This window comes from Lynx rufus, unplaced genomic scaffold (assembly GCF_022079265.1).
Source record: "Lynx rufus isolate CCGP_SWC_20201006 ecotype Redwood Valley unplaced genomic scaffold, mLynRuf1.p SCAF_3, whole genome shotgun sequence".
Lineage (NCBI taxonomy): Eukaryota > Metazoa > Chordata > Mammalia > Carnivora > Felidae > Lynx > Lynx rufus.
In genome coordinates this window covers 47175772-47189980 of record NW_025814845.1, presented here as the reverse complement: position 1 = coordinate 47189980, position 14209 = coordinate 47175772, and the positions used below count along the sequence as shown (strand labels likewise).

The following is a 14209-nucleotide window of genomic DNA, read 5'->3' as shown; positions in this document are numbered from 1 at the left end:
AGGGGGTGCTAATTAGTTGAGTAACTATCCTGACACAATTAGAAGGCCTTCTTACATTCCCTCATAGAATTCTAAATAGATTATCCATATTCTATTCATGTGGATCAGTTTTCAGAAATGTATTTCACTACTTGAAAGACTGAACATATTCACTAAAGAAATTTGGTAAAACCCAAAAAAGCTCAAACCTGAATAATTTAGAGCTTAACCACCACTAAAATTCTGAATTATATGCTTATTAAAATACATACTACTACTAGGACTGCTAAAAGGCTTGTCCTCATAAATCATTTTTAAAGCTTTTTATAGAAATTTTCAAATATAAACAGAAGTAGAAAAAAGTATACTGATCTAAATTCCAAATCATTTAAACCTGCTTAAAACAACAACATCAACAACTTTAGAAGTACATAATGAACATTTCTCATATTAAATATCCTTATACCATATAACCTCCTTAGTTGCCTTGTTAAGATATTTTAATAAATGATACGATAATTATATGGAAGCTTAATTGGAAAGTAAAAGTCAATATATTCAAGAAGAATAGATGTATTGTTTAGGGGGAAAGTTCTCAGAGAAAAAAATTACACAGAAATAACTATGGGACTCTGTTAATATAGAAGAGTTGCATCACAGATACATTTAACTGACATTAATTCAAGAAGTTATGTTAGGCAATTAAAATACTATAAAATATACTTTGTAAATGTACTTTTTAGTATGTAGAATATACACTGCATAATAATATGTCATATTATATCTGTACTCTATAGGGATATGTATGTTAAAGATTCACTGAATTTTATAAACTATAAAGGAGTTTCAAAAATCAATTGCTTCTCTTTAATTTTTACTTTCATACTTTAATGTATAATGCAACTTCACTAGATTAATATTTTTATATTCTTTATGTGAATTTTGTCTTGAAGTTCAACATTTTATGGCACATCTCTTTTGATTGGTTTATCGTTTTCATTAAACCAGAGAACTAAAACCCTCATCTTCATTCATATATAAATCTTCCTGTTCACTGTTTGGGTTAGACAATTTTAGCTTTTCATGCTTACAAAAATGGGTACTTGAACCTGCGTTGTGGTATTTTAAATTCCTAACTCTGGAACATGTTCAGGAGTCCTGTTCATCCACTGACATACTCCGCCATGTTCCTAAAAACTTAAAAAGTATGGTCATACTAAAAGCTATCATGGGAATCCAGAATGCATGACAAGTTAACACATTCATATATAGGAAAAAAAAATTCAGTGAAGGTGATATAAAAATAATTTTGAAGAAATTAAATTCTCAAGAATTGCTCAATACATTCAATAGTTGCAACACATGATAGCTACTATGGGTCATGCTTGATTAAAATTCCAGAGTAAAAATTTACTTTTCTGACAAGAGAGGGCCTCTTTTACTAAAAGTGTAATGATTTCAAAGAAGGAGGTAAAGGATGTTGGTGCTCTGGGGAAATTATAATCCTGGCTTCTTTGAGTTATTTTTTTTTTTAATTTTTTTTTTCAACGTTTATTCATTTTTGGGACAGAAAGAGACAGAGCATGAACGGGGGAGGGGCAGAGAGAGAGGGAGACACAGAATCGGAAACAGGCTCCAGGCTCCGAGCCATCAGCCCAGAGCCTGACGCGGGGCTCAAACTCACGGAGCGCGAGATCGTGACCTGGCTGAAGTCGGACGCTTAACCGACTGCGCCACCCAGGCGCCCCTTCTTTGAGTTATTAAAGCGACATGGGGCTATATGACTAGAAAGGGGAAATGCCACTTGAAGATTTTTTCTGACTTACCATTTCATAGGTACCAACAGTTGATTTGATGTATCAGGTTCTAAGGGAGGAGTGATCACATTACCTGGTCAGTGTGGATGGTAGTGGGACTCTGCCATCCACACTGACCAGGGCTTTTAAAGTCTCTGGTGCCAGCCAGATAGCTGTCACATTCATGCCTTCTATTCCAGTTGCTTATTATACACCTGTGCAACTGCACGCAAGCCTCTCTGTCATCCTTTCCTATCATGCCCTGTACCCTTACATGGAACGAGGGACGGTCTGGTATAATCCACTTTTATGTTATTTTATACGGCACTATAACGAGCACCTTTGTACAAGCCTGTCTTCATATAAGTATGAAAGTTTCTCTAGGGAGGAAACCTAGAAATAGATATGCTAACATACAAAATAAGCCTATCATTTAAATAAGGGTTTTACCAGATATTGCCAAGATGCTCTCCAAAATGGTTATGACAATTTACATTCCAACCATAGAGGTATAAGCATTCCATACTTGGTCCTTTATTTTATCTTTAACCACTTAAGGTAATTAAATCAATCTTGGAAATAGCTTTTTAACATTTTTAAAGGCATGTTCTTTCATCACCTTCCCTTTGAGAAAAGGGAACTCATTCATTTCCTGTCCATTTAGAAAAATTTTCATGTTTATTTTATTTTTGAGAGAAAGAGAGAGACAGAGAGACAGAGCATGAACAAGGGAGGGGCAGAGAGACAGAGGGAGAATCTGAAGCAGGCTCCCAGCTCTGAGATGTCAGCACAGAGCCCTATGCGGGACTAGAACTCATGAACCATGAGATCATAACCTGACCTGAAGTCGGACTTTTAACCAACCGTGCCACCCAGAAGCCCCCCTTGTCCATTCATTTTTAGGAAACAAAAAAATATTTATTTCCCTTTTATTTCTCTCTTCCCTAACTTCTTTCTTCCTTCATTTTGCTTTTCACCATTTTGCCAATCTTACTTATAGAAAACTTAAAAGTTGTGCTAGCCATACATCTAAATGATAAAAATTGAAATAATAATATATGTTAACTAGAATTAAATCTAATAAAAAATAAATCTAATAAAATAAAAATAAATCTAATAAAAATCTAATAAAAAATCTAATTAAATCTAATAAAAGCCCAAATCTCCATGTGGACCTTCTAATTGCTCAGAATTTCTGCAAAAATTTCTAATTCTTCCAATATTCCAATAATTACATCTGTTTCCTCAAGCATTTCCAAGAACACACATACATATCTCCCACACCATATCCATGCACCATTATATCACATTTTATTGGATACTTGTGTGCATTATAATTTTTTTCCATTGTAAATATAAGATGTTGTGGCTCCATGATTCAGTCAAATAAACCTGAGCTTCTTTGAAATCTACATTACAGGATTCCCTGGCCAGGTGACTATGTTTCTGAGACTTAGTTTCCTCACCTGTACCTCAGACCATTTTTTAAAGGGCGAAAGTGTGTGTGTGAAACCTAGTGCAATTTGGTGGGGATGACAGTCCCCTACGGTACCAGTTGCTGTCTCTTGTCCTTACTCTAACTGAAGGTCAGTGCGTCCTTGCTGCCTTGCATTTCTACTTCAGCTTAGCTGCTTTACTTACCTTCTAGTACATGTATATTGCCTCCCTGCCTTCTGCCTTGCTCCTTATGCCTCCCTGCCTTCTGCCTTGCTCCTTAGCTGTGGTACCTGTATTCCTTTCAATCACTGCCAGATGCTAAAGGACATAGCAGAAAGACAGACTAGGATTCTAACCGCAACCCTGGACCATGTGATGTTCGTGTTATTGCCCTTCTCTGACCCTCAATCTCTTCATCTGGAAATGAAGATGGTGCTTTCTTTGCATGATTTTTGTTTGGGTTACATTTGATAATTTAAGTAAATGGCAAGAAAAGAGAACATTCAGTAAATAGTAGGTGATGCTACTATTTTTGTGACACCCCCTTTTCTATTTCTTTTAATTTGTTTTTAATATTCTGTAATCTCTGTGAGGATAGGGTCATAGTTCATAGTTGTAGCCACAGAGCATAGCACAATGCCTGGCCTCAACTATACTTAAAGACCTGTTTCCTGAGGGAGAGGCTGGGAGGGAAGGAAAGAAGGAAGGAAGGAAGGAAGGAAGGAAGGAAGGAAGGAAGGAAGGAAGGAAGGAAGGAAGGAAGGAAGGAAAGAAGGGCCAATCAATTATTGGTCTTCTGACTTAAACCCAGTTTTGACCTCCTGCTTCTGCTTTCTACAGCAGGTCAGATTTTGTGGATGAATTTCATCTCTGGCTTTTTCTTAGTATTTCCAATTCCACTTTCAAGCTTCCTTTCCACAAACGATTACCACTTATGTCTCTTGGTGGGCTTCTCTATAAAATATAAAACTCTAAATATTTTGTTTAATATGTAAATACGTCTGCTATATGGCAATCTTATTATAGATTTTGAAAAGTTTACTGTTTTAAAAATCAGTCTGTTTTATATTTTTATTTATTTTTTTTTATTTTTTTTTTATTAATTTTTTTTTCAACGTTTATTTATTTTTGGGACAGAGAGAGACAGAGCATGAACGGGGGAGGGGCAGAGAGAGAGGCAGACACAGAATCGGAAGCAGGCTCCAGGCTCCGAGCCATCAGCCCAGAGCCTGACGCGGGGCTCGAACTCCCGGACCGCGAGATCGTGACCTGGCTGAAGTCGGACGCTTAACCGACTGCGCCACCCAGGCGCCCCTGTTTTATATTTTTATTAAATACAGGTTTCCAAATAAAAGTGCTATTTTCTTTTTTTCTCAAAGGAAAAGTTTCTTCAAAGACATTTCTTATCTTTTCAAAAAAATAGCAAAAAAGATCAATTTAAGTCATGAAATCAACCAATACCTAACATTTCATTCATGCTTGTGTATATTTGGTAGAATTGTTTTTTCTAACATTATTTCTGAAAATCTAAATTTTAAGGCTAAAATATTTCCATCACAAGACACTTTGGAGAGAAAGGACTGGATAATTTTAATTTGTATCTTACCTGAGATATGTGGATGCAAAAAGTTTGCCCATGAATTTGTACTACTGAAGAGAATAACGAGAAACAGGCAGAGTTCTTATTAAGCAAATAAAAGGGAAATGTTCTCCACTTGTTTTCAGGAAAATCTGACATGTTTCTTCCCAAAAATTATACAGCATATATTTTACCTATCATTTATGTATCTTAAATTATTTGGTCATTAATCACTATAATTTGAGAATTAGGCTTCCTGATGGAAAAGCCATTAAGAAGGAAATACCTTGGTCCTTATATTCGTACTTTTGATTGTCACTCTATTCTCAAGTACTTGAACATTATCTAAAATTTGAAAACAAAACAAAACAAAACAAAACACAAAGAAATAAAGCAAATGTCAGACTTTACTTTATAACAAAATCAATTCTCGTTTATCCGTGGCACTGTGGACGGAAGCAGAGCATTCTGAAGCGGAACCTTTGGATAATCAGAAATCTCATTTTAGTCACTATCACCAACCCTGAGGAGATGTGCTGATAACGAAACTATTTCACTTCCACCTGTCTGCCCTCTGCTGGATGTGCTAACGAGCAGTGAAATGGCTACAGAAGGGACAGCTGGTGTGAGTGGGAAGCTTATTCACAAGTCATCTTTTTATGACTGTGTGTTACATGGAGAAATGATTTTGATTACACTTCTAATAATGCTACATTTATCAGGGACATCACTCTGTAGGGAAAAAAATATAATAAGTTAGTATCATCTGTGAACCTTTTTATCCTCGGCATCTTATCTTCTACACATCAGATTAATGGCTAACACTGGACTCATCGGCTGTAGAAAGGCAGGTCAAGTTTTGCTTTGTACAGGACTGTGATTTGATATTCAGAGCCTGAGAAGCAAAAGGTGTCATTCTGAAAGGGTTTAACCTTCAATTATGAAGACAGAAAAATACAAGAAAAGTAAAAACAAACACAAGAGAATTCGGCTGGTGTGAAACGGCAGCGGAATAGCTCTTGCAAATTTTGCAAGTTTTGGCTGTGCTCCCTGAAAAATCACCAGCAGCAACACCCTTCAGGCAGCAGCTGTCACTACAGGCAATGAAGCAGCATTGAGAGGAAGAAGGGGGGCTCCTCTGCAGACAGGGAAACAGCTGATGCATAAAAATACAGACTGGGATGAAATTAGCAACAAGTAGCTGACTATTTTTTCTTTTTGTAAAGTTCACTCAGTTACTAAGATAGATGTAAATTAAACTTTAGAGACAATGTGGCATCTCAAGTGGAACTGTGAAGTAATCATAACCCAGAGGCTCAGGACAAGTTTGATTTAAGATCACACTACTTTCAGGCTCTGTTTTGTGATTAGGGTGCATCATATTTAACTAAACCGTTCAGGAAGCGAATTCAGCTACCTATTAAACACGTGACAGTTTCAAAATGCTCAAGATTCTCTGCCCAGCACTCACATTACTCAGCTGTCAAAGTAAAGGGCTCAGATATATGATGTGAAAATTACATTTTAACGAGGTGTCATGTGTGTTTAAAGTTCTTATTCATCACTACATAGTCACAGCTTTTACTGGAGACACAAATGCACCTAATTAGCATATTATAAGGACAGAAGGTTCACCTTATCTGCATTGTTAAACTGTTATGTGTAGGCTTTTTGTTGCTGTTTTAGATTCTATTATCCTCAGCATATATAAGAATGGATACATTTACATAATCTGAAATGGCTTTCAAGAAAATATGGATTGTGTTAGGGAAGCAGAAGAACAGGCATAAGACAGTAACTACATGTCTTTATTGTTCTGTCGTTCATTCTGATTGTTTGATGTATTTCACTAAATCTCAACCAGTAGACTTTGAGATGTGTTAGGCATGCTGATTTTAGGAAATTTTTGGAAGTGAGCTTCTCTGCCTATTCTTACTGTCAACCTAAATCTACTCCCTCCTTCTTTAGTAGAAAATACTGGAAAACATCTGTATATTTGACAAGGGAAGTATAGATGTTCTGTGGACAGTTTAGAAGCAAACTGGAAAAGCCAACAAAAAGGTCCCATGTTCCACTGCCAGTCATTAATGAATAATGGACTCAGCACAAGGCAGTTTGTGACAAAGAACTAAAGAGTTAAAGTCAGTCTGTATGTCACTTATAACAGCTAAAGGGAAGTGATGCCACTGATTCCCCCACACTGCATGTATCAGGATTCAGGTAGTTCTAAAATTATTTATAATGCCAACCTGAGAATCATTCAAATAACCTGTGAAACAGCTTAGTATTGTTTGGAGGGTTTTAATGTCTATCTTACAAAACAGCTAACTGAAAGCAGTGAAGAATGTATAGTTCATATTGAATTTTATAAGATAGGAAGGATAAAGGCTTAGTTAAAAGTGCATCTGAAGAAATTTCTAGATCTGATAGCTCTAGGTTTGGTTTTCTGCTCAGAAAAGAACAGAGAAAGCACTTTTGCATTCACTTGTGCATTTACTTTATACTCAGGTGCTAATGCTTACAAGCATTTCTGATACAGATGCCCTGAACTGATTCAGCTGTTGAGACAAAATGTATTTTGAACAGAGCATGATTATTACTCATTTCTGAATATGCCACACGTTCCATTTTCTCTGAGTTGAAGAAAATCCTGGAACTCGTCAACTGAAAAATTTGAGAATACGTTCTGAATGTGAAAGTCATTGAACAGTTGCTCACTTTCTTCCCTCTTCTAAGACTAGTGACTTTAATTTCTTCTAATTACTTCTGAAAGAAAGCGCATTAGGTGTTAATGTGCTTTGGCACCTCTCCTTAACACCTGCTCAACTTCCTTTAGGTTACCAAAGCTCAATATAATCTTCGTGAAGAAGGGAAGAAGCTGGGTGCAGGTGGTGGGGGTGGGGAATAACTGGGATGACTCATAAAACTTCTAGATTATAGGAGAGTGCGGCAAAGAGTGAAGATGACAACCTGAGAAGCATATGTGCAATTTTTCCTTTTTAAGTCTATTTAGAGAGAGACAGAGAGAGAGAGAATCTGTGCGAAGGGCACAGAGAAAGGGAGAGAGAGAATCCCAAGTGGGCTCTGAGCGGTCAGTGCAGAGCCCCAACCAGGGCTCGAACCTACCAACCGGTGATCATGACCTGAGCTGAAATCAAGAGCCAGACACTTCACTGAGCCAGCCAGGTGCCCCTGCATACATGTAATCTTTTTTTTTTTTAATTTTTTAATGTTTATATTTGAGGGACAGAGAGTGCACGAATGGGAGAGGGCAGAGAGAGAGGGAGACACAGAATCTGAAGCAGGCTCCAGGCTCTGAGCTGTCAGCAGAGCCCGATGCGGGGCTCAAACTTGCAGACCGTGAGATCATGACCTGAGCCAAAGTCAGAGGCTTAACTGACTGAGCCACCCAGACACCCCATGCATACATGTAATCTAGTTAAACAAATTTTAGGACTAATATTCTTATTTTCATAATATTCCAAATATTAATATGTATTTTAATGCATTCTTGTATTTCCTAAATCATTCAACAAATCTTGGCAGAGCACCCACTATTTATTTACCAGGCACTCTATAAAGACCTGTAAACCAAAGTGACTGAAGCTATATCAGCAAGATTATTTCAATGTGAATCAAAATCTCATTAGTTCTGGAACAAAAGCTTTTTATAAGCTGGAAATTCTTTGCATTTGTATGTTCTTTACCATTTGAGGCAGAACTCTATTATTAAAAATTGTTTTTACAAAATGTGCAGGTATAAATTACGTGAATAGCAATATGAATAAATACGGACTCATTTTCCACTACATTCATGCTGGAAAACTACAGAAAATGCTGGCAAACTTGCATTGATATAATGCAGAATAAATGATGACAGTTTTGAAAATGTTTTTAGGCAGAAAGGAGAACAAGTTTGAAGCATTTTAAAACTTTGCCCAGAAGAATAGGCCCATTAAAGCACTTTTCAAGGAGAAACTTCACTTAAAATTAACAACTGAGCATTTGAAAGACAAGTTTAAAAAATAAAATTAATTAATTTAAATGGCTATGGTTGAAAACAACCTGTTTCACCTACCACCATTCCCAGGATGGTTTCATTTGAAAAAGAATACAAACAAATGTCCCTAACGAGAGGCAGCGGGATTAGCCCTTTGAGAATGGGTGCTGGGAAAAGTAAGGGAGCAAAGTGAAATGACTTCTGAAGCTACTTTTTAGGATATTTCTGAGATACCATTTTCCTTGATATTCTTCCTTAAAGTTTACCATTTCAAAATTTTAAAAAGGACTCTTGTTAAAAAAGAAAATGCATCTGATTTCATGGTTGAAGAACAGATACAACTTTTTAGAGCACACATCTACAGCAATCTTACAGTGAGAAGGACAGATTAGATTTGCATCTAGAGAGTGCCTGGCCTGTGGGGATACTGAGGTCGCTTCCACCAGAGGAACAAATCTGGCGACACAGCCTCAGGAAACACACTTTCCACGACAAGTGTCACAGGAGGGAACATGAATCTGGAGTTGAGCTGCCCTTCAATCACTGGGCAGGTTTTGAGTAATATGAGTTATAGTGACTTAGTTTGCTCATTTAGAAAATGTGGCTGGAAATGATTTTTGTAGGGTTGGTGTGCAGCTGTTTGATTGTTATTGCATAGATCGTCTCATTAAAATCTAACAATAATTTCCAGAGGTGGGTGTTATTTTTTCCATGTTATAGTTGAGAAAACCCAGACCAAGAGGCTGAGCAATGTGTCCACAGTCAATACCACAGGCAGAATTCAAGCCCAAGTCCTTCAGACTCCCAGGCTTGTACAGAGCTGCATGCTACTTGTGTGGACGTTTCACCCAAGGATTGCTATATATACAAGAGGAACATGTTTGCCCCTTAACTTCTAATACCCAGATCTTTCAATGTATAGAAAAGTGATATTTAGTAGAAGTAGAGCACAGATACCCCTTTGCATAAAAGCTTCAGAAGTGTGAATTTTCATTGATTTAGAGCAAAAATAGCCTGCTTCCAACAGATGGCAACAGCAAACACGCTTCAGATTACAAACTCAGAATTAGACTTCTTGACCCTAACATATTCATGGGAAGTTGGCTTCTGTACATAAACATGTAAGAAGATCCATAGTAAGAATTTACTACAGGCAATTTCTTTGAAAAATGTCAGCCTAATTTACTAAAGAAAAACACCCACCTGAAACTGTCTGTGAGGAGTAAGACAAACAGCCTCTATCAATGCTAATTGAAATTCTCACATCCACACCGACGATGCATAAAATTTACTTCTAACAGTTATTCTTTCACCTTTAAACTGCAGTAAGTCCACACCAAAATACTAGCTTTTCAATCTCAGCATTCATGCATGGAAATTGATAATATTTCTTGCGATTATATTTACAAATTTAATACAGATGAAATCGTACTCGTTGCAAAACAGACAAGGTCTTCATAGATGGAATCTTACTCACTGCAAATCAGACAAGGCCTTTATTGTCTTATAAAAAGAGAGAAAACTGAATCTCCTGGCATAAGTTAGGAATTTGTTTCAAAAGCTGAACTTTATCATTTCTCAATGTTTACCACTTTAATATCATCCTTTTAACAAACCTGAATACTAGTACGTTTGGGCAAAATAGTTCATATTTTAACTCCCATAAAGAGACAGACACATAACATCAAATGAAATAGTGTACTTTTCCTTATGTCCACAATTACAAAGACTTATCCTATATATGTATACACACATATGAGTTTATTACTGTGCATTAGAAAAATCTTTGTGTCATGCATCTAAAATGAGACTATGGTATCACCTTGCTCTTTAAGGATAAGTTAGAAAGCTAAGAAATTGATTCAATTCATCAAATCTAAATCTAGAATGCTAATTAAATATAACTTATTCATTATTGTATATAAAAATAATGTATAATATTTTCTATAAATAAAATTTGAAGTATGTTACCATCCCTTCTTCACTGATTAACCACAAAATATGAATTATTATTTCTTTGGAGGCAATTAGAAATTACGTCTAATGTAATTTAAACGTCAGAAAAGGCTAAGAACCACACAGAGAGTTTTCACTAACAAGATATAGATTTTAATTCAAGAATATCACAGCTATGAAAAAAATATTTTCTCAGAGTACTGCAGATGGTTGATTCTTGCTTAGGTTTTCACCTGAAGGGTGTCTTGAATTGAAAAAAAAACTTACCTATACAGGGGTGAGCCAGGTACTGTACTAGGTCTAGTAGATTTTTTGAGGATTTAGTAAGGAGAAGTTGCTTTTGTTGCTATTGCATATTTAGGCTTCTCCTTCCATAAGAGGTAGTTCAATATAATACCAGCATTGCTGGCTATGGAAAGAACTGCTGTCACTGACCAAGGCCTTTCAGATTAGAGAAAAGGCCAACTAATTTCTCATTCTATCAGAATAAGAAGTGGAAAGCTATTCATTCATTCATTCATTCATTCATCCACTTATTCAACAAAGAGTTACTAACCCTTTATTTTATATATGCCACATATATACTAGTGTAATATATATATATATATATATATATATATATATATATATATATATATAAAGGATGGGCAAAGGTCACTGGCCATATGGAATCTATTTGTGTAAGAAGATATGTATATAATGAAATAGTTAGGAAGCAGAATGGCATGCTAGTAAAAGCATGGTAAAAGCAATGCAGAAAATAAGTAATATTAACATGTAAACACTGAAAGACAGAATATAATCTATGAACTGCTATATTACTATCAAAATTCAGATACCTGTACCTTAGTTTTCCATTACACTTTATCATGAAGAAGAGCATTATTGGTAGTTAAAATAATTGAATCTCTAAACTAAGATAATTCTTTTCAGTTATATAAATAAAAGTTTAAGATAATAGAGCAATTTGTCACAATCTTTAGACGATATTAAAAGGAAACAGTATGTCCTAGAGAGGAAAAAGACAATTGTAAATAATTGAAATTAAAAACTATTTGTGGTGTGCTCAAAATAGTGTTTTGCTTTGTTGTTTCTTACAAAATTGAGGTCTGTTTTTTCCTCTATTTACCAGTTATAAACATTTTTCTGTATACGTCCAATTAGGTACACTCAGACATATCTACACTCGAACTGACAATGTTCCCAATAGGAGTGGTCATATACAAAGCTGTCTGCAAAGTGAATATATTGGCGTAGGGCTCCTGAAGCATCATATCAAGGCAGCCCTTGACATTTTTCCAAGTGGAGAGGGCATGTCACAATTAATTAGACAGGATGGCATTCTATTTTAGCAAAGCTTTTGTGCACTTCCCTACACAAAGAGCTAACCAGCTGATAATAAAAATGTCCTTCAAAGAAGGGCTTAAGATTGGAGACTAAGCTACACAAAGAAGAGAAAGTTTCTTATACCTTTTTTTTTAACAGCTGAAAGTGATTAATGACAACATTTTTAGACAAAAAGACAATGAACAATTTGCAGGTACATAGGCCAGAAGGAAGACAATAAAGGTAGTCTAATCATATGTACAAGAAACTTATTGAAAACAAACTATAAATATTTCCCCCTTGAGTATCATCAAAAGTCAAACTTACCTGATCGACTATCCAGAGGTCCAAAATCCAAAGAGTATTTCACGACGTGATAGTTGTTCCAAACATAAAGAAGGTTGTCCCTGGGGTTGTAATCCACAGCCGCTATGTACTGGTATGAATTGGGAAATGGTACATCCACCAAACTATCCTTACTTTGGTCAGTGTTATAAATGTAGTCAATCTTATTCCCTGTGGCCTCATTGTCATCATCCTCATATACAGATTTGACCACATACAGAATCCCGCAAATCATAAATGCGTTGGAAGCTGATCTTTTATCATATGCAGTATCCCATGTCCCTTCAATCCGTAGAGTATAAGGGTTCAATTGACTAATGACAATTTTACCATTGTTTTGTTCTGTTGCATAGATCACCCAGAGCCCATTTTCATCCACTGCCAGGTCTATGTCAGATTTGCCTCCCCATCGGTAAGGAGAGGTATCATGGTAATTGGCATTTGCTATGATAGCCTCTCCACTCTTTATCCTAGTCCGCAAATCAAACTTTACTATGTTCCTGGTGCGTTCTTTGTTGAAAAACAAAGCTCCATCATACACTACAAATCCTGTGCCATCCACCCTGTGAGGGAGCTTGTAGGTTGTAGTTGGCCTTCCAGCAATGAAGTCATCCTTGGATGAGTACTCAGTCAGGGTATCAGTTCTGTAGGGAGTCCAGGGCATATAATAAATCTTGTCAGAAGCCTGCAGAGGGTCTTTGCACCATGCCCCAGACTGGTGGTCAGATTCAAACAAATGTTCACTCTGGTATACTCCTTTTAGTAGTCCAGGGCAAAGAAAAACTGTTGGAAGGGAAAGAGTTACAATAATAAATATATTAATTTTAATATTGTCACATATTCTTAGTTTTTACCAAATGGACTGTACTTCTAACAAGAGATACCCACCACCACTTAATTATTTTGCTGCATTCTTCTGAGTATGCAAACCGTCTTACATATTGATTTTGACTTTTGTTCAAAATCATTTTGATTTCATCTGCTGAAAAATGTGGCCTCTCCATGAGTAGTTGTGTTTTCCTTTGATTTTTACCTTTGTAAACATGTTATACAATATTTTTGGATATACATATATAGATGTGATGTACGTCTATGTATTTTACAAATACAAAGGTGTATATAGAATATTTTTACTTATCTTATTTGGAAATTAAATATATGTATATTGATTTCACTCTGATATTAGCCATTCAATAATTTATCATTAAGAAATAAATATAAATCCAATAGTAAATGAGTATAATAATAAAGGAAAAGCAAAGCCCTGTAGTACAGGCCACTGAATCTTCTAGCAAAAAAACTCTTAAAGCTTCTATAGCACACACAGAGCATGCAACCCATACAATTAAAAATGAGTGATGGATGGATACTGGGAGGAAAAAGAGAAAGGAAGAAAAAGAAAGGAAAGAAGGAATAAGAAGAAAAGATGAAAGGTTACAGAGAAGAACCCAAGATCTAGATTTTAATCAGTTAAAAATGTCCTGTTAAATACAGTAGTATTGGAACTTAAAAACATGTACCTTTTACTGTTACATGAGAAGAACATTAAAAAACAAGATTACTTGCTACAATATTTTGCTGCTCATACTTCAGATCGAAAATGGGCAGGAATTATCTGATTCATTTGATTTTTAGTATGATTCAGTAGCGCATTCTGTGAATAGTGGTAAGAAGTTTTGGCTGGCTTGTAATGAAGGGACCATAAAGCAATGTTTCCCAGAGAGTGGTCCTTGAAGCACCTGTTTCAAGTGGATATTACACAGAAAGAAAACAGGGATCCTTAGCCATATG

General features: G+C 35.9%; 1 protein-coding gene across 18 annotated transcripts in view; it reads right to left on the bottom strand.

The window, feature by feature from the left end:
- Positions 1-14209, bottom strand: part of ADGRL3 (adhesion G protein-coupled receptor L3) — a 497188-nt gene that overhangs the window by 268514 nt on the left and 214465 nt on the right. For all 18 annotated transcript variants that reach the window (XM_047091224.1, XM_047091225.1, XM_047091226.1 and 15 more), the window contains one exon: positions 12401-13201. In XM_047091224.1, coding sequence (XP_046947180.1) covers positions 12401-13201 — 801 coding nt within the window. The remainder of the gene's footprint in view (positions 1-12400; positions 13202-14209) is intronic.